At 42.2% G+C, this 25818-nt stretch overlaps 2 protein-coding genes and 1 long non-coding RNA gene across 3 annotated transcripts; 2 read left to right on the top strand and 1 right to left on the bottom strand.

The window, feature by feature from the left end:
- Positions 1 to 85: 85 nt before the first annotated feature.
- Positions 86 to 8658, top strand: LOC129736234 (uncharacterized). Its single transcript, XR_008732540.1, has 2 exons — positions 86 to 5504; positions 6068 to 8658. It is a non-coding gene; the product is annotated as an uncharacterized LOC129736234 (long non-coding RNA).
- A 2446-nt stretch (positions 8659 to 11104) lies between these two features.
- Positions 11105 to 11540, bottom strand: LOC102056614 (histone H2A-IV). Its single transcript, XM_005441312.3, has one exon. It carries the CDS (start codon positions 11492 to 11494, stop codon positions 11105 to 11107), a length of 390 nt encoding a protein of 129 aa, XP_005441369.2. The 5' UTR covers positions 11495 to 11540.
- Positions 11541 to 11830: 290 nt separating this feature from the next.
- LOC102056783 (histone H2B 8) lies at positions 11831 to 12342 on the top strand. Its single transcript, XM_005441313.4, has one exon. The coding sequence runs from the start codon at positions 11881 to 11883 to the stop codon at positions 12259 to 12261; it is 381 nt and encodes a 126-aa protein (XP_005441370.1). The 5' UTR covers positions 11831 to 11880; the 3' UTR covers positions 12262 to 12342.
- The last annotated feature ends 13476 nt before the right edge of the window (positions 12343 to 25818 follow it).

Raw genomic sequence — 25818 nt, 5'->3', positions numbered from 1 at the left:
CTCTCCTCCGCGTTCTTCCCCCTGCGGGCGGGGACGTTCGCGCCATCGCCCCCGGCAGGGGGCGGGGCGGGCGGCAAGGTGCCGGCCCCGGCCCCGGGAAACAGCCGACCCCGCCGCCGGCTCGGCCTGGGCGCTGCGGGAGCGAATCTTCGGGCGGGGGGAACGCTCTCCTGCGCTCGGCTGCCCGGTCCCGTTGCTGCGGCGCTCGGTGTCGGCGGGGGAGCCGGGCCCCGCCGGCCGCGGGTCTGCAGCAAAATCCAGCCAATGGGGGCGGCGGGGCCGGGAGCGCCGCTTCCCGCCCGCGCGGAGCCGCCGCCATTTCGCTGCGCTCCAACAAAGGGCCCGGCCGGGTAGGTGGGGGACCTGGACGTCGCGGTTGTAGCGGTGTGGTGAATCGATGTTGTCGATTTGGGGATGATCACTGTGCGCAACGTTGCCCGCGGAATACTTTTGGAAATACCTTTGGGGTCTGTAACGGTTCCGGTGTTCCGGGATAGCAGCATTTTTTCAGGAGAAGATATAGGGGCGCCGTTCGCGCCACGAGTGCACTGCGCGGGAGCTGCTGCAGTGACTCCTGGAGGCACGACCGGTATAGAAAGCCCTTAAACTTTGGGTGCCCGTACACGCAGTTTTACTTTTCCTGACTTTGTATTTAATTTTTTCCCCGAATATGTATTTAACGTATTTTTATTTTGCTTTTGAAGCATCATCTTATAAATGCTTTCCCAGATATTTATTATTTACCATCTTTTTGTTTTTTTGTTGTCGTTTTGTCCCTGGGTAACTTTCATGTAATACACAGGTTTTAGAATTTGTTTGATTGCAAAGGTATTTGTCTTTTTGTTTGATCCTCCCCATCTTTTCCTTGTTTCCTGATAGGTCCCCATTACTAGATGCTTCCTGATCATAAAATTTTTTTGCTTGGTTATTTCACAGCCCTCTCCATTTGAGCTGTAACTTTGCTGCCCCCCCCCCCCCCTTTGTTCTTTTATTCCAAGAAAAAGGGATGAATTTTTCTCCGTGTTTGGGGCTTCTAGGGTTTGGGTTTTTTGATATTTTTTTTTTCTATCTCTCTGTAGCCTTCTAGTATGTATGTTGTTAAATTCAGGTTTTTTGGCCACCATTTTAATAAGCCTGTTTCCATGTGTAGATAGCCAGCTTTGTTGTGTTTATCAGCCTTTATGAATATGACCCAGCAGTTCAACAGAAATAGCAAAGATGTATTTATCTTTGCAAATCAACCCTAACAGCGGTCTTGGCAGAGATGAACCTCCTCAGTTTATATTAGAATCATTAGTGTGCAAAGACACAGTTATGAGTTCACAGACTGACTGAGAAAAAAAGAATTGATATGCAGCCTTTTTTTCTCCCCCATTTATTGGTTACAGCATAAATAGAATACAAGAGAGCTCAGTAACGCTTCTGCATAACTATAAAGTACATTCTTCCCTCCTTGTTACTTCTCTCAGTACTTAATATAAAACACCTTTTCCCTGAGAGGTAATAGTGTGTTTTCCCCTCTATTTGTCTAGATTCAAAGAACCTCTATTGTTCTCTTTGGGACTGCTGAAATAATTATTTTTTCTTTCTCATCTGGCATATTTATTTTTAATCATGCATTATTTGCACTTTTTTATAGCCTTGCCTTCAATTCACTTAATGACTTCAAATGCGTAACTGTTAATGTTCTTCTAGATTATCCACTTAATTCTCTTTTTGTGGTTTAGTGGGAACAGGTATTCTTGCCTTGCAAGTTCCCCTATTCACCTCCTGTGCCTAGTGTTGATTGGCACTTTGTCAAAAAGTTTCAGTCTCCTTTAGCATCCATTTCTTGCTTCTTTTTAGTTCACTGGATCTCTGTTTGTGGCATTTATTTTGCACTTAAAATTTTGGCACAAAATTTAACTTTTGCTTATTTTTCATCATACTTCCTTGATTCTCTCTTTATTAGACTTACTTAAATAAACAACTTTTCATCCTTATCCAGGGTCCGTTACTCCTGAAGAGTGACAACCCAGCTGCAGAACTGAAGCAGCTGCCAATGTAGCTTGTTCCTGAGATAAGCAATAACTTAGCTTCAAAAGGCATAAACCCCACAGATTTTCTAACGCATGATTATGACCAATTTCACACCAAATTTCTGTAGATACCATAGCAATGTACAAACATATGTTGCTGCATTACAGTGTGCTTGAGTTATTTGAGGAAATATTATTCTATATATCACAACTGTGAAATATAGGTTATGTTTACCCAGTTTTATCTTTTCCACACCAAACAACAGACAGTTTAATTTTAGCATAATATATGTGTGGTGTCTTTCTAAACTTTTCACTGGCAGCTGTAGGTATAAAGTAACAGTGTGTATATTCTTGAAATGTTGGGGTGCTCCTGAAAATAGACAAAACTAAACCAAAAGGAGGGGCATACATCCTGTTTACAGGGCTCAAACCTTTCAACGTTCTGGAAAAGAAGGAAGGAGCTCTGTGCAATCTGCATTGACTAAATCTTGGAGTAACACTTCCATTTCCTAATACGACATTTTGGTCTCATTTTATGGCTAGTGTTCATTCATCACTCCTGGTGGTTCATTTACATGAATTCTTGACCGAGAACCAGCCAAGTGAGTATATGAATTACCCATTAATTTTATTGATTTTTATTTTTATTTTTTTTACAGTTCAGCTTTTCTCATTAATTAAGACAGAATGGGGAGGGGGAAAGTTCTGTTTCCCTCTTTCTGATAAGGCATTAGTTGAAAGAGCCTTGAGCTGTTTCCCATGGTGTGGGAAGGCAGCCAGGGCACAATGGACTGAAGGAGCAGGTTGGGTGAGGGCAGAAAGGAGTGAGAAAACTGTACTCCTCTTTCTACTCTAGGTACGTTGTAGCAGATCATAATGCTCCTGTCTTTCTCCATCATCTCTTAATCTCTCACCCTGTTATTCCTGCTAATACTCCTGGCCTTCCTAAGAGACAACCATCCCCTGAGGAAGCTGCTGAAATAATTAAATTCTAAAATCTGTTTTCTCTTCAGTGATCTACTTTTCCTTGAAGTTTTCAGGAAACCTGTTTTGTTGTTATCTGAAGGAGTCGCTGGTCTCTCAATAGATCTGCCAGCACATGTATTTTTGGGTCCTTAGGAGAATGAATATCAATTTACAAAGTCTCTGCAGCATGGTTGTTTTTTTTAAAACTAGCTAAAAGTATTGTGATAGAAATGTTGCAATTTGGAGATATAGATCTGCCCCACATCCTAAAGCAGAAGCTTGTGCTAAACATGCTGGTTTACTTTAAGTGAGACATTTGTGAGGGAAAGGAATTAAACCGCGTCATCTTCCTAGGGAAGTGTAAGTGTTCTCAGAGCATAATCACATGAAAAGTAAAGTCCAGCTAAACACGGAGATGGATTTTTGCCTAGAATGACAACCAACATGATGAAAATATTACAGACACTGTCTAATTCCGTGGAAAAAAAATATTGCTGTACACTGCATCACAAGCTTATTACAGCACAAGCAAAATTAATGCTTTGTATAGCCTACTCATATGGAGATTCCAACCTGTCAGTCTCTGCCCAGGCCATCTGCCAGAAATAATACAGGCCCATCAACATGACTGGTTGTTATTCTCTCAATATAAAGGGGAATCCCACATTTTTCATGTGACAGCTTGATATGCCCCTAAATTATTGCTGGAATGTCTGAGTTTTGGTCAGCTTAGCCCTAGTTTTCGTTCTCATTCACCTGGAATAACCTGATGGAGGACCTGGCACCTGGGACAATGGCTCCCCATGGGTCTTTCTGCCCAGTGAACAGCAGGATTCCTTCTCGGGTTGCATTTGCCTCTGAACTCTACTTGCAACTTTGTACTGAAGGCAACAGCTGGTGCATCCAAAGACACTTTCCTCCAGTACAAGCTATAAATCAGCATGGATCATGGCAGCTCATGCCCCAGAAACAGTGGGGTCCACCTCTGACAGAGCATTATAAACCTCACTGAAATCATATATGTACTTATTAATTACTGATGCTTAAAAGTGTTACCTTTTCATGCATTGATGTGTTTACACAGTTACCTCCAGTAATGCTTGCTGGTTGTCCCCAAAATCACAGACAAGGACAAGGGATAGCCCAGGATGAAAGCAAAAAAAAACCCCAACCAAACAAACACGTAGGAGAAAGTTACAAAGTCCTTTACAAGGACTATTTCCCTATTTCCCAACCCTTACCCCCCATTTTTCATGTATGGTAATGAAATAGTAATCTTATTAGTATTATCTTGATAATTGTTATCCTGTGCTGCTGCTTTTCTGTATGATACTGTCCTTTTACACATCCAGCATGTTAAATGTGCTTGCATGCACACAAACACATTCAAGCATCTAGTATGATATTTTCTGTTGAAACGCCCACCCTAAAGAAGCCTTAGAGCTGCTCTGATGTGACTGCAAGGTCCTTCAGCATTTAGCAGTGCGTGCACACACATTGAGTACCTAGGGCTAGCAACTAATGGAAACTTCACCACCTATAGAGACATGTGGACTTAGACTTCTGGGTCACAATGTAAGGTGGCAAATCCAACCATTCTTTTGTTGATGAACAAAACCTCCGTTTGCCTGATGTGCAACACTGATCTTCCTGTGACCTTTATAGCATGCACATCTTGGGCTTTCTAAACTTCAGTAGTTTTGGATGTCGTTAAATGAAAATAAACTTCAGCCTTCTCACTTATTCACTTTTTTAAACCATAGATTTTAGGTTCACTGCGTGTCCTCCTGCCCCTGATCCGTGAGTCAATCTTCAAACTGTCTCACCACCATCTTCTACGTTCACTTCAACCTCCAGGTTGAGCCTAATAAAAAAATCCTCCCACATCTGAAAACAAATAAATAACTAAACAAACCATTTGTTCAATGCTCAGAAGCACTTCAGTGAAAACTGAATATCAACAATCGCTAGATGAGGAAGAGAGAGCAAAACAGAGGATATTGTATCTTTTTACCATTGTAGCATTTTGTGCAATAGTTGCACCTTGAGTGCTGTGCCCATTTCTGGCCTCCAAATAATAATAGCTAAAAAAGATTTAGTGCAACTGGAAAAGAAGGTTTGAGAAAAGTGGTAAAGATGATTTGAGGTCTGAAATGTATTTTGTAATAAGTATACTAGGACACTTTCAGAACAGAGAAAACTACTGGGTGAAGATGTTCTTGCTTATCTTTACTATTCACAAGGTTATTTGTTAAATGTATCAGACTTAGTTGGTTTGATAATTATAAAGTTAGTTACCAACCAAAAGGTTACTGATGCCAGAAAGACTGCCTAAATATCATAGGCAGTTTCCTAAAGTAAATGGACTCCTTATCTCTATAGGCTTTTTCCAAATGAAAGAGAAGAGCTGAAGATGCAGAGTGACAGGGTGAGGAAGGAGCACCTCTCTCCTCAACAGAAACCAATTCTGGAGTGCACAGCTACTTGCATTACCGCAAGCACTTCCTAATACTGGTGGTGAATAGTTTCCATCTCTTAAAGACTTCTAAACTGATTCCTAATGGCATGAACTGCCATTTAATTACCTACACTTCCTCAGAGTCAGTTTTGTTTTTGTCATAAGGTCAAAAAACCCCAAACAGCAAACCCCAGCAAAACACTACTAAAAAAAGGACTTCTAAAAGAAAGCTCCCATTTTAGTTTAGTTTTGTTTGTTTGTTGTTCCCCACCCCGGGCTTCCAAGTTACTAGCATCCTGTTTTGTGCAGGTATTTCCATGGTTCTCTCACAAACTACTTGGAGGGAAGGACTTGTTTTCTATTTAAAATCCCTCCCCACATGTCAGGGGCAACATCATTCATACACAGAGTGCAGAGGCAAGAATTAATTGAATTTTTTAAGACCTGATATATAGACATGCATGCCATCTGGAGAGGTTTGTCTGCATCAGCCTAGCTAGTATGGTAGTGTTGTTTCTGTACTGTGCAGTCACGTGTCAAGTTTTCTAGGACAGAATGGACAACGGGAGCAAAGCTCTAATGATCACAGATTCCTTCCTTACTGAAGCAGTTTATCATGCAGGGTCCGTTCCTCTCTCAGCAGCGAAGCCTGCAGAATCAAAATGGAAATCAAAGCTGGAAGTCATACCTCTCCTCATTTTTTTGTTTGTGGCTTGGTTTTGTTTTTGGTTTGTTGTTTTGTTTTGTTTTTTTAACCCTGGGCAGCAGCCACAGTATCAATAAAGCACAGTTAAAATAAGACCGACCGTGGATGCAAGAAGCACTGGAGATATTGACAGAACTCAGGCTGGTTTTACCAGCAGCCAGGGCGAGGTGCTCCCCATTTCACCGCGGTGTCATCCGGCAGATCCACCTGCCTTGCCTGCCAGTTAACGACATGGAGAGGACTCGGGGGGGAGAGGGGTGGGGGTGGCAGAGAATGTAACCTGGGGGAGACAGAGGGGAAGGGAGGGAGAGGAGGAGGAGAAGGCAGAGGGGGAAGCCGCTTCCTGGGCAGGATTGGTCAGGAATTGCTGCAGCTCGGGTGCAGCGGCCCCGCGCCTCCCCGCCTCGCTCCCCAGCCTCGGCTGGTGTACGGGGGCGGGGTGGGGGTGGGGTGGTGGAGCACCCCAGCCCGACCGACACCACCCCACCCCCCGTTACTCGGCTGTGCCACGGTAACGTTAGAGAGATTCTCAGAAGATTTAAAGAGAAAGATGGAAAAGCACTGAGCTACGGTTTACAGCAGTCTGCTTTGCTGTTAATACCAGGTATACTGGGAGCGTTTATTGTTACCTGCAAATGCAGATTTCTGTTGGATTTCTACAGCTCTAGTGCAACTGGCTTTCAGATTTTCATTCAAGTTTCCTGAATGTCAGCATCAGTGCCTCTGAAATTATTGGACACATGTGAGTTTCTTTCATATTTACCAAAGTCTAAATTGATCCTGTTCGGTGTCAGAGAAAAACACAATAGTATCGATACTTTTTTTTTTAAAAAACACTTCATTAATATCTAAGCAGGTTTGTTCTGAAGTCAATATGAAAAGTAAATTACTAATGATGTTACTCAAAAGGTTTCTATACATTACAACAGATTTATAAGATATTACTATTTTATTTTGGTTTGCTGTGTATGGTCACAGAAAGGTACTAAAGGACTAAAAATCCAAGTGAAAAGATTTGAAAGTAATTTATGAAAAGACCTACAAATGTTTATAACCTTTCCATAGACTGCATTACATAAATGACCGAACAAGTTTTACAAAGAACAGCCCACAGCCTCATGGAGATACACTTCTGTTGACCTAGGCACATACACCAACTTGCCTACATTTTTGGTATGGTAGCCTAAAGCAACTTCTCCTGAAAGGCAAGAGGAAAAATAATTAAAAAATAACATCAAAGCTTCCTTTCAGACTGTAGAAGACTGCTTAGTATCAAGGGAGTTTGAACAATCTATTTATCCTGTCCACAATCAGGTCATTACTGAGCAGCCCAGCATAGTCTTTTTCAAGAAAAACGGGAATAAGAATTTTTGAAGGAAAATAATAATTTGAAGGCTTTTGCCATACACTACTGTCACTATAACAAAGTCAACAGGAAAGTGAACGTCCTTATATTACTTTACTTTATTTGTCTGCACACTTGGGAATGCTTCTGTGGGAACTTCTGCTACCGAACATTGTCTTTTATTTAAATTGTATTTTCTTTAAATTGTATTTTCTTGCACATTATCTTCTAGTGCTTTACAGAAAAGCAGAGAACTATTAAGTAATGCAGGTTGAATAACATTCTTTGAGTGCAAGCTGTCTGAGAGATTGCACTACCTATGCTATAAGCCAGTACTTTAAAGCATAACAGTCTATTTTGTGAGGACTTAAAGACCAAAAGTAATTTAGGTCATCTGTGACACTACACGTCTTTTCATGACTGCCAGCATCTCTGATGCACTCTTCTTAAATGTAAAGCCTTTCTCCTTTATGAGAATTTAGGCTGCCTGAACAGTTGGAAATAAATTTAGGAAGGAAACCAGATTAATTAGAAATCAATATGCAATGAAATAAAACATTTGTCCATTTGAAGAGAAATTCTTTAACTCTTACCTGTCATGTAAGTAAATAAGTTATACGATCAGTTTCTTCTATTTTAAAATATACAAACCTTTTGTTTCACTATGGTATGCAGACAGATGTGTTCATTTATAACAAGCACAGTTACATGAGGTAGAATAACATATTGCCCTACTACATAAAATGTGAATGTGCTGATCAGGAGAAATAAAGATACGCAGTAATTGTAGGCAAATATTCCAGTCATAGTTTAGCTGAAGAAAAAAAAGGATTTGGTATCCAGAACTCATCAGTTTTCCTGTACTAATAAAAACATACTAAAAAACATCTTGAAAATGCTGTTGGTGGCATAGATAACAGAACATTAGTCATCAAATACTATAGAAGGAAACCGAGCTCATTACATGCACCGTCTCAAGGGGGAAACATGGCCAGAAAGGCAGAGAACAAAACGGTAAGATTAATGAATTACAACTACTGAGTGTAACTAGTTTCTAGTGAAGATAATAGAGAAGAAAACAACCGAAGAAAAGAACTTTAGACTGTATTTTAATCTGCCTGTATCTCATTTGTAAATAAAGTTAAAATACTTGTGTTTTCAAGTGATTTTTCAATCAGTGGGGAAAACTCCTCCTTCCCTAATTTCCAAGAGAAACTGAACAGAGATACTTCCTTCTCAAGCAGTTCAGGGTCTTATTGCTTTTGAAAAAAAAAGAGAAATGCTCCCTCCCCACACCGTGTTTTTGAGGACAAAAATAAAACCCAGAGGCCTCCGTTTCAAAACACGGGATTTTCAGATGGCCCAATTAGGCCTTCTGCAAATCAGTCCTTTGCTGCAGACCCACGCAATCTCTTCCCCTATATCAACCAATAGAATATTATACTGCGTACGAGAAACTGAGATTATTAAGAAAAAAAAATCCTGAAGTGCTTTACACCTAGTTCTAGCTTCAAATTTCAGCGTAGTTACCAATAAGTTCCTGTAGCTGATACTGTTTCAAAATCCAGCTCTTAACGGTAGGTGATTAGTACCTAAGGCAATTTCATTCAGCAAGACACGGCCGATAACAGAAAAAAAATCCACTCCTCTCTGAGTATTTAGGGTCAAAGCAAAACAAAAACAACAAAAAAAAAATCAACAAGCCAACTTGAAAATTGCGTAAGAAGCAAGTACCGTTTCAAACCAGTCCCGCGATTCTCGTCTTGTTTCCAAGCAACATTTCGGCCGGGCACTCCCCTGTTATCTCCCTCTGCTTGAGAAACATTTTCCATTACACATTGGATTGGCAAAATGGCTCGCTCCTCTGCCTCCAGAGGCAGGACAGTGCAAAAAGCACCACAGTTTTCCCCGCCTTAGCTCTCAGGAGGCACTTTTAAAGAACAAAGAAAACACCCCCCGCCTTCAGACAGCCTGAATCGGAGACTCCAAGTCTTGCATTCCCACCTCCCCTTCGGGCAGTTTTTTCTTCCACATAAACCACTACTGAATGAAAAAACAAATAAAAGCCCCTTTCATCGATATCGGCCTGACGAAAGAGGGAACACCGTGTCCTTTACAGGGGAAGAAAAGCTAATCTGTTCCGAGGAAACGAGGGGAGAAGCGCCTTCCCTGCCTTCCAAGCAAGGTAAACTCCCAGAGGCACGAATGGCAGAGAGGCTCCTCCCTACAAATGGCAGCCTCTCGCTTATTACCTTGATTTACACCACAATGACACACCACCACCACCCCCTTTTTCAAACCCATCTCTGCCCATGTCCGAGCCTTTGCTCGCTGCTCCGGCCCCCGCCTCCAGGAAACTGAAGGCGGCTCTAAAGCTCCCGGCCCCACCACCACCGACCGAGCTGGTTGCCAAGGCCGTCCCCGCCTCCACGGAGCGCAAGGGGCTCCCGCGCTCTAGCAGGCCAAGGCGACCGCTAAGAACCCCGAAAAGTCGGCGGCCGCCGTGGCCAAGAGGCCCTAAAAGTCGACGAAGCCCGCCCTGCACCTAAAGGTAGCACCAAAGGGCACGGCCAAGGCAAAAAAGGCAGCACCCGAGAGGCAATACAGTAAAAGCAAAGGAAAGCTTTACAGAAAAGCCCAACAACGCTTTTAAGTGCAGCTCAAGCTGTCAGAGTGAAAAAGAACTGGAAACACCAGTAGAAGTCTATACTGTTACACGGTGATCCCCTACTGCAAATATATGTGACTTTTTGTAGTGCTTCTACACAATCTCACACGCTAAGAAGTACGGTTGAGCCTATTTTGTTTTAACTCGTGACCCTCCATTACAATTTCCACCACCGATAAATTGCTCAGAACAGTAAATACTGCCCTTTAGAAACCATCCATGATTAGTTACAGGACAGCTCCCCAGGCAAACACTAAATTCTCTCACCGCTGCCTGCAAGCAATAAATCGCAAAGAAAGAACTTCAGCGTGCAGAAGGACAAAGCCGCCCCTACACACAAGGCACTCGGACTCCGTTACGGCCCGTGAAACAGGAACAGGGGCGCCTGCGCCGGGACTGAAGCGCGCTCCATCCCGTCTGGGTTTGAAACCCGCGCGCTCTCCTTGGATTGGCCAGCGGCGGCCCCGCCCCCCACAGTGGGCAGGCACAACCCCCGGCCCCTCACCCCGCCACAGCCCACCTCTGCCGCGGGTCGGGGTGCTTACCCCCCACTGGAACCAAGGAGAGGGCAGCAGCGAGCGCACGCTTGCTGTGTTCTCATCTCTCCTCACACCATGCTGCGGTGACCGATTTAATCAATCGCAACTACTACTTTTATTGATTTTAAAAAAAAGTGAATCGGAGAAACATTTACATAAGAAACTTGTATACATAAAACTTCCTGAAGAAAAATACAGGCAATCTACACTGATCAGAATGAAGCTGGAAGATCTAATAGTTTTGGCTTCAAAAAAGCCTTCCCTCACATCTAAAAATTTCCCAGATAAAAACAAAAAAATTCTGCAGATGCACATATATTTAGGGCTCAGGTGTTCCTGCTCTTTCTGGGAAGACGTGGGTGGCTCTGAAAAGAGCCTTTGAGTTTTTTGTTTAAAGAGCTTTACTTGGCTTTAGCCTTGTGGCTGTCGGTCTTCTTGGGCAGCAGCACGGCCTGGATGTTGGGCAGCACGCCGCCCTGCGCGATGGTCACCTTGCCCAGCAGCTTGTTGAGCTCCTCGTCGTTGCGGATGGCGAGCTGCAGGTGGCGGGGGATGATGCGCGTCTTCTTGTTGTCGCGGGCCGCGTTGCCCGCCAGCTCCAGGATCTCGGCCGTCAGGTACTCCAGCACGGCCGCCAGGTACACCGGGGCGCCGGCGCCCACCCGCTCCGCGTAGTTGCCCTTGCGCAGCAGCCGGTGCACGCGGCCCACGGGGAACTGCAGCCCGGCCCGCGACGAGCGCGACTTGGCCTTGGCCCGCGCCTTCCCGCCCTGCTTCCCGCGGCCGGACATCGCTTCGCTTAGAACTCTAACAGTGAAAAAAAAAAAGGGAAAAAAAAACCCCCAACCAAAAAAGACTTACCTAACTAACGAAAAAGCTGTAAAACCAGAACAAATGTAGTGAGGGAGGCCACCCTGCCTTTTTATCCCTTCCTTCTCGGGTTCGGTGGGACTTGTGATTGGTGGAGGCGCCGATTATGAAATTAACCAATGGGAAGAGAGATGCAATAGCGACCAATTGGAGCTGCTAGCTGCTTTGACATCACGAACCCGATTTGTCCAATAGACTGGAACAGCCTTGAGTCAGCTCATTTGCATACCGTCCCTATAAATACAGGGGTCGCCGCTATTGTATTTACGTCGTTACTGCGGTAGACAGGTAGTGACAGACTTGTAAAATGCCGGAACCAGCCAAATCAGCTCCTGCTCCGAAGAAGGGCTCTAAGAAAGCCGTCACCAAGACGCAGAAGAAAGGTGACAAGAAACGTAGAAAGACTAGGAAGGAGAGCTACTCGATCTACGTGTACAAGGTGCTGAAGCAGGTGCACCCCGACACGGGCATCTCGTCCAAGGCCATGGGCATCATGAACTCCTTCGTCAACGACATCTTCGAGCGCATCGCCGGCGAGGCCTCGCGCCTGGCGCACTACAACAAGCGCTCCACCATCACCTCGCGGGAGATCCAGACGGCCGTGCGGCTGCTGCTGCCCGGTGAGCTGGCCAAGCACGCCGTCTCCGAGGGCACCAAGGCTGTCACCAAGTACACCAGCTCCAAGTAAATTTTTGTTTGAAAGATCAACTAACCCAAAGGCTCTTTTAAGAGCCACCCACATATTCAGTAAAAGAGTCGTTCACACTGATTTGATTCGGTGAGTGGCAATTGTGTTTAGCACTGTTTTTGTTGCCAGGCAAGAACATACTGTTTAATAGAGAAAATTTTTTCAGGATAAAAGTACCAGGGCTTATTTGGGTCTTGCGTGTTCTCTATCCTGACTGCTCATCAGGCAGATCTATAAAGACTTACAAGTCTGAGTTCTAAAGCTATTAAAGTTTTACTTTGTCATTTTAGAGTAATTATCTGGGTTCCAATTTTTGTATATATACAGGGAAATATGTAGCTGTGTTTAGCGTGTTTTGGTGTTTTTTTCCTGCTGTTCCGATATGAAATAAAGTATGTAGGGTTTTCCTTACATTTTCAGCCTTAATCCAAATGAGTTTATGCCTTGTCTAAGAAAATGTCATTGTCGCCTTTGAACACCAGCTGTCATTCTCAAACGACTAGGCAAGCCAGAGCAGCTTGTTTACTTAAAGACATGGGGATTAATTTGTATATGTGACATTTGGAAGACTAATCTTTAATGAAAGTTATACTGCGCACAGAGGTGAAATGTTATAAAGAACAGTATAATTTTAGTCCCACATTTTGTATGGAAGTGGTGTAGTTTTTTGTGTTGCTTCTCTTTAATGGAGAAAAAGCTGAGTAGGAGAGCTTCCTCGTAGATCCTAAGTGACAACGTAGTCGGAAAATACAGATTAAAAAAATAACGGATGTTTAAGAAGTGAATGAGAGCGATTTATCATACTTAATGTGGTGCAGGATATGCAGGGAAGGCTGCTTTTTCGGAAAAAAAAAACCCAAAACAAACCCAAACACGTTTGCAAAGAGGCTGAAATGTTGGCTGCCGGGGACAGGGGCGGCGGTAAAAAGCCTGCTACGCAGCCCGTGTAAAAACCCTGCATCCGCTGGGAGGTTGCCGCTATGGCAGAGCGCCCAGCCACCGCCGGCCCCGCTCGGCCGGGCAGAGCCTAGGGGAAAAGAGAAGACAGAATGCCGTCACGGCCAGCGGAGGAGGGGACTGCGGCGTGTGCTAGCAGCCGTTACCCGCCCTGCCCCCCTCCATGCCTGTCGCCGGGCTTTTCAAATCGTTCCCATTGTCCAATGGGATTTCTGCTTTTCCTCTAGCCAATCACAGCGCGGTGGTACCCATAAATTGCGGGCCCGACGTTCGCTTTCTGCACAGACACTCACTGCTGAGTGCTTGAAGCTTATTGCGGCAAGATGGCGCGCACGAAGCAGACGGCGCGTAAGTCGACGGGCGGGAAGGCGCCCCGCAAGCAGCTGGCCACCAAGGCGGCCCGCAAGAGCGCGCCGGCCACGGGCGGCGTGAAGAAGCCGCACCGCTACCGGCCCGGCACGGTGGCGCTGCGCGAGATCCGGCGCTACCAGAAGTCGACGGAGCTGCTGATCCGCAAGCTGCCCTTCCAGCGGCTGGTGCGCGAGATCGCGCAGGACTTCAAGACCGACCTGCGCTTCCAGAGCTCGGCCGTGATGGCGCTGCAGGAGGCGAGCGAGGCCTACCTGGTGGGGCTCTTCGAGGACACCAACCTGTGCGCCATCCACGCCAAGCGCGTCACCATCATGCCCAAGGACATCCAGCTGGCACGCCGCATACGCGGCGAGCGTGCTTAATCTTCTAGCAAAACGGACCTTTGAGATTATCGAAAACCCAAAGGCTCTTTTAAGAGCCACCACATGGCACTAAACGGAGCTGTAAACTCTTTAAGTTCTATATAGGCAGTGATGCGTTTTGGTGTTTTCGGGTGGCTTTATAGTGACCGGAGCCTGTATCTCGTCAAGTAAGTACTAAATGGAATGTGGCAGTCACAATTCAAAAACATAGAAAAAGATTTTTTCCGTAGCAAAGGAGTACGGTGTGGTTTATTCATGACGAGGTGATTGTGCTAGGACAAGTTTAGCCTAAAAATTACGTATGCGTTTTTTCAGATGGTGTAAGTTAAAAACTTTTGGCTGCTAAAGAAAAAGTAGGGCACGGGCTTTCCTTTTCTAAAGGAAATGCTTGGCTCTAAAAGATTCATATGTTTTTGTCTGTTTACTGCAAAGAATGCTTTTGAGACAGCCAAAGTTGAATTTATAAAGTTAACTTTTTAGAACTGCATTTTCCATTAACTAAAATTGTATTCAGTTATGAGTAATGTAAATTCCTCGTGCTATGCTGCTTTTATTTTTATGTTCTTATGGTAACAATTTTACTGGTTTTCCCTGTGAAAAGTATTGTTTTATTTTACAAACCCCTTTTTTTTGAAGTGGGGAGTGGGGTAGCGTGATTTTTTCCCTGAAGCCCCAGGAAGCCCTTTCCCGCCCTTCCAGGAAAGGCACCATTCGGCAGTTTTCTTAGTGTTTTATCACCCGTTGTCTGATCGTCTCTGTCCTGAGAGACTTCCCCTGGGCATCTTCAGCCCTTCTCAAGCACTTCTAGTTTATTCCTGACATAAATATATTTCCAGAGCGCTAGAGACAGGGTAGTTGCAAGGGTAATCTCTGCAAGTCCTGTTTTTAAGAGGTGTGCTTTTTTTTTTGCTTTGGTCTTCTGGGATACACGTGGCACGTTTCATGGTGCTGGGTATCCTGTATGAATTATTAGAGATACCTATTTAGATCAACTTTCTTGGTCTGTGATTAGGCTCCCGAAAATATTTGCTGCACTGAGGAAGTGTTTTCCACGGAGTATTAGTGATGAACAACTTGACATAGTGTCCGAAATTGTTGTCAAATGGAGACTCTTGCCTATCTGTCCTGTTCGGTCACTTAATTTTTTTTCTAGTGGACCTACCAGGAAAACAGGGTTTCTCCCTGACTTAAGTTCACCTGCACAGACCCTCACCCTCATAATAAATAGATCTGTAGTTGGTGCCTGAAAATTGTACGTTTCCAAAAGTGTCTGACTTTCCGTCGTCCTTTAGTTCTGTTCTTATACTGCAGGCTTTTTTATGTAATTTGGGAAGCTTGCTGTTCCATTGAGGTGTTGGAAATAATGTCTGATTTTTTTCAATGCTACAAACGAGCAGCTGTGCCTTTAAGAAGCAGTTGGATCGAGTTGAATAGAGCCTTTGTTTAAACTCGGGGAAAAAACCCACGGAGAACTGTGGAAATAATTCTCTTGGAAAGCCTAAACCTGCAAGACTCCTGGTTTTGTTATCTGTTGATAGGGTTCATATTAGGAAATTTTCTTTTCTGTGTCGGGAACTTGGACTCTGCAGCAAAATCTGACCAATCCCGTGCCCGGACACACCATTTTCTTTCCCTTGTTTTTCTCACTTTCAGCCATTTTCTAATACTTTACCTCGACGGGTAAAATGGAGGGGCTAATGTGTCGGAAATAGATTGTCTTAATTCCTACAGTACTATGCGATTTATTCATACATACAGCCCCCTTTTGTTCCTTGACATAGGATTTGCGTTTTTCAGAACAGATGAATTTTTTTTTACAGTAGATGATCAGCAGTGTGATTGCAGAAATGAGTCTTAGTGAAAGCAAACTAATTTCTTCTTACTGTCTGTGATAGCAAGAGATCTATTTATCTAAACCCGTTTACATATGTTACTACTATTAATTAAATCAAGTAAAATATTTTTTATTTTTGTATACTAGGTGATTAATTCATAAGCAAACAGTCAGAATACTTAAATCCCAGCAGAAATTTGGGTCAAAAACTATGCTTTCTTGCATGCACAAGAAATTATTTTTGGAGGAGTGACACAGGGAAACAGGTTATATTTCGCTTAATCTGTCATTTTTCCTCTAGTCTTTTGAAGATCTTGGCCTGTCCTATTAAATATAGTACTATTTGGACAATTGCATGCTTGAGTTGTGAAAACCACTAACACCCCCATCAACTGAGAAGGAAACAGTTGTGCAAGGCTTCTGCAAGAAGGGTGAGCTCATATGAACTCACAATTATAATGCCTGAGTCTGAGGTAGTTTTGGGGTGTTATGTCTTGAAAAGACATTAATAATAACCTAGCATAGCTTGTCCTAGTGGACCAGACTAGAAATTGGGAAGAATTATGTGGATTTTAAAAGTCTTTAATAGCTGCAGATGACTGTAGTAGTGATATGGGGAACAGTGGTAGACTGATTGTATCTTAATACAGTAGTAGTAGGCTTTGGTCTTACCTTACAGAAGTGATAAATCCTGTCTGGAATCCTATTCCTATCAGTTTGCATATGGTGATGAGTTAACTGTAAAGAGAAACAGCCGAAATCCCAAATTGGATGTAAGTTTGGGAGGAATCCTTTTATAAGGTATGGGTATCAAGAGCATTTAAAATTGAGCATTTTAAGCAAAGATAAAGTGCTTAAGGATTTGAAGTACTTGCCACAAAATTCAGAATAAAATTGATCAATTAAATCTGATGTAGAGTATATCCTGGAAGGTATTTGCTAAAGCAAAACCCAAACATACCATGATTTAGAAATGAAGCTGTATTTGCCATAGACAGTTTTTGATATAAAACTTTTTTTAATCTAAGACACACAGGTGACTTGGTGTAAGATATACTAGTTCCAAGTGACAGTAAAAGTGGAGTTTCCTCTGATACCAGTAAGATCTAGCAGTATTTTGGTGTTTTTTGCAGGGGAGAGTGAGTAAATCAATGTGGCTAGGTAGAAGCAAAGTAATGAGATGAGCAGACCAGAGTGCTGCCCAGCTGAGGACCAGCTTGCAAACTGGTAGTGGTATAGGGTGCTTTTGTTGGTGACTTGTGATGCTGAGTAAGATCTTTGCTAAGACTTGCTGGCTGTTCTGCTGTCCTCTGAGCAGACCAGGCACTCTGTTGGTATGGTCTGGCTCAGATCACTGCTTGGAAGGATGTACTTCCTGTCAGATGGAAGGGTAAGATGGACCATAACCACTGAGGCCCTGGTGAAATACTTCCTTTCATCAAAAATGCATAAAAAACTCTGAAAGCATCTTTCTAGTACAAAAATATTAGCCCTGCTTGACTCTTACTAGTTTCTGAAAAACTCTGAACAGATGTATCCATATGAAAAGAGTTGAGGTTTTAAAATTTTGAATTAACTTGTAGCGTAAAAAACTTTAAGGGTGATATGGTGGTTTCCATGCTAGGCAGTACTTAAAGATAAACCCTAAACATCCTATCACATTCTCTTCATTTGCACATCCCTTTTCAGGGCTGCTTCACAAGCGAATCACCTGTTTGTTACAGTCTTCAGTAATCAGGATCAGTGAAGTCTGAGCTCAGCCAGTCTCAGCTCTCCTACTAGCCTGGGCAGTACTGCCTTGCTGCATCTTATCCTCTTCTCCTCCACCTTTGAATCATACTGTGTTTTCAACTGGATATAAGCACCTTTCAGACTGTAGATGTACAGACATTGTCATAATGGTATGAACACTTGCTAAGATTTCATATTACATATTGTTGAGCTTCAGGAAGTACTGCTTGTCAGCTACTGCTGTTAGGGATTTAGGTACATTGGCCACCATAACAAGGTCCAGTCCTTGGATCCTGCTGATTCATGTGTGGTCTGGGTGAAGGTTTCCAATTCTTCTGTTACTAGTTCTCAGGTTACAACTTGAGCTAGTTGCCTCCAGAGAGGTACCCCTGCAACAGATCATGCCCCTCAGCTACACCTGCAGCACCCAGCACTTGATCCTCAAGTCCAATCACTTAATTTTGCTTCTTGGTCTCTTGATTTCTTATTGGTTTTCACTGTTGCTGGGCTGGCTGCCTTCTGAAGTTACCTCATTCTCTTGGAATTGTTTCCTTGGTCCTTATCTTCATTCTGCTAGTATCTGCCAGATTAAGCTAGTCTGTGTTAGCAGCATTAGTTTTCTCAAAGTTTACTTCTGGTCAGCTCTTGCAGCTTAAGGCTTTAACTACTTTAGCTACTAGTGTTAAGCTACTAATGCAAAATGAGACAATTCAGCGGAGAAAACAGGTAACCAAATTTCTTCTGTAACACTATGAACTGGTAGTAACAGCTTCGCTGAGAATAGATTCCCCTTTGACTGAAGTAACATGATAGTAATAAAAAGGCAACCTACTCAAGGAACATATATAAACAAATCAAACCAAATGTTATGAAAAGCAGCTGGTAGATGAAAACTAAGCACAACTGGTCATGTTGGCTCTGAGAGACAAACTCTTTGAACTAAAAATTATTGGTGTTCTAGTGTCCTGTAAAACTGTGTATAGTTCTACAGTATACTGTAAAAGATGCATTGCCCTAGTTCTAAAATTGGGTCTAACAAACATTTCCATGCCTTCTTAAAAGTTAGGGAAATGTAACACAATATAGACCACAAAGAACTGTAGCCATAGAGCTCTCTGTAATGTGAAAGTCCAGGAGCGAAGACATTTCCAGGCTCTCTAATCTCCTTTATTCAGCAACAGGTCCTGCTTGTAGGACAGCACTGTGGCGAAGTCCCTAAGCATCTAGGTTGCAGTCTGTATGAAAAATCACCTCCTACTCTAGGCGTGTGTCTTACTGTCCTAGTTGACTGTACAGAGCTGCAGTATGCAGCAGTGTTGCAAAGTCCTTACTTCTGGTGAACACTTCACTATTCTGTAACTGCCAAACTCCAAAGCCTTAAACACTCATGAAAGAGTGGTGGCCTTTACAGCTCCAATTAGTACTCATACAGCTTTAGTAATTGAAATACTGAGATGGGGAAAAAATATACTTGTCCAAAAATGTGAAAACCGATGTATTCCTGAAACTCTGGAATTAGTATATGCAAGTGTCTGAAAGAAGAGAAGAAGCACAGCTGTAAGTATGGAGGGTGTCAGTTGCACCTAGATAGTAATAAAGAGCCCCAAATTTCTACCTGCAGCTTGTCTGGGACACCCAGGCTGTGAAAACAAAGCAGAGCATAAAGCAAGGGGCAGTATAAAGGAAAGCAATTGAGAGGAGAGGAAGATAATGATCAGTCCTGGACCAATAAGGCATTCTGCTATAGAGACAACCAGTGGTGAGTGAATTCCAATGCTTACAGAAGTCTTAGATGTTGAAGAGACAGAAGAATAGAATTGCTGTTAGCTTCTAAACTGCACAAGAGGCCATTCAAAGATGACCACATTGTAGCCAGCACCTCCCCCTCCCTGGAGAGCTGCTGAGGGCTCATAGCAAGCATTCCTTGTCCTGCCTGTCCCTGAAAGCAATACCGCCCTGCCCTTTTGCAAACTTGGTCTTTTGGGTATGTATCTGTTTTAGGATTGATTTAAAGAACGAAGTCAAAATTTCTTAGTGACTAAGTATCCTTTATTGGCAGCGCTGGATGCACGGGGGACCCTTCCACCTAACATGCATGCTTTAAGTAACTAATTAGCTTATATTTATACAATAAGACAAACAATTAACACCTATACATATTCATTACCTAATCCCGCCTACCCTCACTTCGTGTGTTAATTAGCTTATCAGTCCTTCGTGCTTGCGCAAATTCCTCCAAGAATTGTGGGCAGTGGTCTCTGGGAGGAAGTAGGTCTTCCTCATGGTACTTTTCACCTTTTGCCTGGTATGTGATGGGTCTTGCAAGTTTGCAGTGTTCTTATGGGTCTGAGCTAATTTATGTCCTTGTCGACATCTGTTTCTTCTGCTTGTTTCTTTTACTTGCTCCCTCTAGGTAACTTTTAAACAGGCCCCTTGTTAGAGAAAGTTAAAGAAAGAGAAACAGACTCCTCCTTTGATCAGTTATTCATTAATTATTTCTTTCAGACTATGGTTACATGGCCTAATTACTATACCTACATTCTTTGAGTAAATATAAGTTCTTAGCCTTGGTACAGGGCTGTACAGAGGATTTCATAGCCGCTTTGGTTGTGCAACTACTAGTTTCATTAGAATATATTTCTTATATTCATTAACTACAAGGCTTATTCTATCCTAAAGTGAATTCATACAATATCATTCCCCCCTTTTCTAGGTACATGCAAATTCCTTTGCATCATATGTATCTACTTGTATTCAAACACCAAAGCATACACTTAAATAATATACATACAAATATTCCAAATACTATAAAAATTATTACAACAAATATCTGCTTCAACCATTGAAGGTCAGGTAACCAAGAAGTCAGCTTGTTCCACATTTCTTCAAATCCCCAAGAAAGATCATCTTTTGTAATCTCGTGCAATACTCTGGTTTGTTACCAAATTTCTTCTAAATCAGTGGAAACTCTTCCACTCTGATCTATGTATATACAACAACTGGTATTAATAATTGTACATACTCCCCCTTGAGCAGCCAATAATGAATACAAAGCCATTCTGTTCTGTAATTCCACTTGTGACAAGCTAGATACTTCTATTTGCTATGTCTTTATAGCATCGATTGTTTTGTTTTCCAAGTTTTCTATCATTGCTGATATATTGACTATTTTTTTTTTTTCAGTTCACTTACTCCTAACCACAGGATAAACCATTGGGAAAGCTATGAAAAGCACTTGGCTTTTCTATTAAAGAATTTTTGATTACTCGTCTAATTCTCCGCATATGATTTCTCAGGTATCCTTTTGACAAAGAATCATGTAACGTCATGTTAGGAACTACTGCTCCTAAGGTACATGTTCCCATCTGTTTTTTTGGTAATATCTTTCAGGCTGTATCATTACACAGCCAGTACCATCCTCTTCCTTCCGGTATTGGCCAAGCTGTGGAGTTAACAGAAATAGAGGTACCAATATTTAAAGTTGTATTATAAGAAGTTTGATTTCCTACATAGGTCACAGGGTTACAGTCCATGTTTCCCAATCCTTTGGGTGGATTACATCGCTGAACACACGTATAGTATGACTCTTGCACCTTAGGACTATTTATCTCTAATTTCAAAATTTCATCATTTTCAATACTCGAAGAGGTATTTTCCCCACAGTTTTTCCCAAGATTTATTCCTAGGTAATGGAATTCCAATCAATGATATACCCTTTTCTCCATATTCAGGCAGATGTGTACATATCCAACAATCAGTTTTATTCAGAGCCTGAGATATGCCTTGTACCAGGGATAAATGTACATTATTATTCCACAGAGTTAAGTACAAATTTGGCAAACATCTGACTATAATTATGACCTGAAGAATCGTAGTTCTGTGGGTCCTGCCGAGGCAACGGCCCATGATTTCTCAGGAGTTTTCTTTACTCTTGAATAATGGATCCAAGCGACTTGTTCTTTTCTGTTCATCTTCATCACTTTGTGAAGAGAAATACTGGATTCACAAGTGAAGAAATCTGTTTTCACATTACATGAGACTTTGCTGGACTGTTATTCTGTTCTAGTTCATGTTTGTTAATAAATTGTTATTTGTTGTTTACTAATTGTCAAATGGTTCATTGAAGTTACTTTGCATCAAACACACAGTTTTCAAAATAAATCCAAAGGGTTGGGTAATACATATAATAATAACCTACAAAACCAAAACCTAAACCCAACACTTATAGCTATATGTTTCACTTAAAATATAGTGTTTATAGTTCATTTAAATAATATTGATTTTTATTATTACTTAACACTTTTTTTTACATGCATCACTGTCATGGGTAGACTATAGGGATTTTGCATGTGCGGTCTTTCACGATTTTTCCAACACATTCCATGGGGCTTTAAAATTGTGTATGCGCATGTTCAAAGGTATACACAGATCATGTGTGTGATAAAAACATGGCTACTGCATGTCTAGATGAAGTCCCAAACCCATTTCCTGACCTTACCACTCCAGTAAGTCTATTAATGGTAACATTTATGGCACTATGGTCAAACAATAGGTCCCTGTTTTCAATGTAATGTTTTCTCACCACCAGACCGCCACATCACCTGCCAGGGAAGAAGGGTCTAGAGTGCACATTTCCCCCTCTGAACATTCTGTATGGTGAGTGTTCTCAAAACGTTTAACCTATATGGTTCATTGGAAAGGGGAATGAAACTTTTTTTTTCTTCCTGTTGTTTAGGCAGAGGGTGTGTTTTTCTGCTGTCACACATCAAGAACTTATGGCAGAGGTGGAAAAGTATAAAAGTCATTACCATATCCTCATCTATGCGTTCCTGGTGGTTGTTTTTGCTGTTATTCTATTTTTATTCTTACTCAGCCTACATTGTTATCTGAATTGTTAAGAGTCAATTGTTTCCAAATTCCCGTTGGCTAGTAAATTGTTATTGTGTGTACATTTTGGCATACTACTCAAATTTGTTTAACGCCATCGGGTGAAACCATAATGGCAAATTGCATGTTAGTTATAATGTGTTGAATTAACCTTATAAAACATGGAACAGCACATGGCAAAAACAATAAGGTGGCTAATCCACATAACAAATAAAATAGGATTCATTTTACCCGGGGGCTCCTGAGAAGCCAGGAAAACAAGTCAATATTCGTCTTTCCAAGTTCGGACTGGAATAGGGGCTACTTCCCTATCTCTGATGTGATTTGTTTAACTACCTCACCATTGTCATCAATTTTCAAACAACAATTGGAAACAAATAATTTACCACAAACACCTCCTTCTTCAGCTAGCAGGTAATCGAGAACCATCCTGTGTTGATAAATTGCATTTCACATCAAGAGCTTTAGCTGTTTGATTAGTAATAATTTCCAAGACAGCTTGTAGAGGAATGACACTATTCAGATTGTAGATAGGTTCTTGAGCACCGCTAATGAGTTCATTAGGATTCCAAGTTGCAGGTGCATAATACTGTATGATACGTTGCGGTGTCCATTCATTTAATAAATATTGGTACCCCCCTTTTCTTGGGAGTTTGGAAAAATCAACTTGTCACTGTTGCCCTGGCTAATTTTCAAACACATTTCACATTGCTGTTTTATTTTATCACCTGTTTTATTACAGTATACAGGTTCCGCCCTATCAATTTCTGATTTAGACTTTTACATAAATTATCAGCTCCCCAGTGCGTCTTATTATGTTCTGTTAGGGCTGTGGTCCATATTAAATTGGATGGTACCACTATACGACCATCCCTCAAATAAGTCCACTTATTTTATCATTCATGTCCTGAATTAGCTTTAAGTTTTCTTTAGAATAGTTTGGCTCCTGATCTGTACTTATAGTTTGGATTTTACCATCTGGTATTAAGGATAATTCCTCCTTTCCTACATCCTCTGCTACTTGTCTGGCCTCATGGTTGGCCAGGCAGTTTCCAATTTCCAGATCAGTGCCTCAATGGGTCATCTTATGTTCTTCCTTCCTGGATGACCCTCTTATAACGGAGGGGGTCATTCCTCATATCAAGGTCTGGCATGGCATATGTTCCCACCGCTCAACGCCTACTGGGTTGCAGCCAACAGCAGAGCTCAAGATTCTTCTTGGTGGCAAACACAGAGGCCAACCCAATCTTGCCCTTGATTGTGGCAGGAGGCACTTGACCAACCTTATTCCTTGTACTTTGTTGTCAGTGCAGAGTTTCATCTGGCATCCCATAACAAGTCAGTCATGGTAAAACACACAGATTTACATTAGTAGAACTATTACAGAGTGTATTTTATTTTAGTTTTTATGCCAATAACCCCCACAGCCCTGCTGACCACAGGATATTGTTTTACCTGAACTAGGCAGGCCTCCCGCTTATCATTTTTACTGTAACAGGGAAAGCATTTTTCGCCTTACCTGGAATTTATTTCCAGATATACCTGGTTAAAGATTTCTTTTACTTCAGGGAGGTCCTCTCTTCCACTTTTCTGTTGAATTAAAGATAAGCTCAACATTTTAATAAATTGATCATTTTTAACTTTTGGTTTCATTTCCCCTTCTTTAAAGGTCTAGATGTTCTAATAAATCTCATCCCAACAAAGATTTTGGTGAATTTGGCATTCTTATTTGTTTTCTTGGTTTGTACTTTAAAGGTTTCAGGATATTTTCCTGGTGGCCAGCAGCTCCCACAACTGTAACAAATTCTTTTCACTGAAGTTTAACACCAAATAAGTTGGTTTTGTATTCACAAACTTTTCTACATCACAATTACCTAGTAACAATCAACTCGAAACTTTATCCAGTCCTATTCACAACCAACTTTCAAACATCTAAATTTCCCCATCAAAGATTCACCTTTATTCTGCTCAGACCCACTGTCTGCCCTAAAGGGGCCGTTACCGGTCCTGTTGTACTGCAAATGCTGCAGCAATTGGGGTGACATTGTCAGGTCCTTCTGCTTAATCGTCAGCAACAGCAACCCCCTCCTCCTCACCATCAGGAGGACTGGGGGCAGGAGATGCTCTTCCTGCTCTTCAGGTTACACAAGCCTGCCTCTGCAACAGCGCTTCTGTTTTAACTCTTTCTTACCCTGAACGCAAAACTGTTACTTGTTGCTTTAAGTCTGTGTTCTTACGTATCAGCTTTCGCGGGCAAACAGCAAACACCCTGCCGTGCGTCCAGCAGGATTCAGCCGCACCTTCGAGGGGGTACGGGGGGTTGTACAAACTCATTCCAATACTAACACTTTCACACGGTCTTTGACTCTCCACCCCCCACCCACCCCCTGCTTCAGATCTTACATACATTAGTATAAATTTTATCTTACAACGTGTGAGAAGCTATGGACTAGGGTATTGTTTATTAAGATTTATGTTAAACCCAATGTAAAGGTTAGGCAACAAAAGATAAGATAACCGCAATCGCTTACACAAACTAAACCAGATACCTCTTGCGCAAGATAAGATAACCACCAGATATCCAGGAACCGACAGAAGCAGGACAAACAACCCCATATAAGGACATATGAGTGAGGGGTCAACTATGGGACGAAGGAGGAAGACTTCTTACGTCGGCCTCAACGACCACCAGGAGGCAGAAAACGACCCCCTAACAACAACTGAAGCATGCCTCCACTACCTCATGAACACGGAAGTAAAGATGTATAAAAAGGGACTGTTTGAACTGCTCAGTATGGCAGTTGGCGGAGCGCAGACTCCCCTGTCGTCCAGCGCTGTTTTTGCTCATATTCTACTTGCTATAATTAATAAAATTTTAATTGGATTATGATCCGTTGTGGTCTCAATTTATAACAAACGTGTTTCATTCTGGTTGCTCCACAGAAGGAACCACAACCTGAGCTCTCTTTTTTTTTTTTTTTTTAATTTAATTTAATTTAATTTTTTTTTTACACAAATATTTCAACGGGAACATCCTTTTAGTTTAGGTCTCAGGTTTTTTGTTTTTGTTGTTTCTTTGTGGGTTTGGTGGGTTTTTTTGTTTGTTTGGGGTTTTTTGTTTGTTTTTTTTTTAATCCTTTTCTAGAGCCATAATCAAAGATCAGGTGGTGTTAATCCCACACTCCTCCTGTCACAGAAACATATCAGCACACATTTCTTGAGGCGAGAGGAAAATGGGATGAAGTATAACATTTACTGTAATAAAACATTATAATTCAGTGTCCCATTTAAGGGCCATGTCTCTCAGTCCCCCAACTTATACAGGAGCCACCACTGATTACAGTACTTACAAAAGTTCTCTTATTCACGGTTCCCGAGGCTGCACCCACCCCCCCCGCCATTTCCTTCCAGTGA

The sequence above is a fragment of the Falco cherrug genome, chromosome 5, assembly GCF_023634085.1.
Source record: "Falco cherrug isolate bFalChe1 chromosome 5, bFalChe1.pri, whole genome shotgun sequence".
Lineage (NCBI taxonomy): Eukaryota > Metazoa > Chordata > Aves > Falconiformes > Falconidae > Falco > Falco cherrug.
The sequence above is the reverse complement of the archived record's forward strand: the minus strand, read 5'-3'. Positions and strand labels throughout refer to the sequence as shown.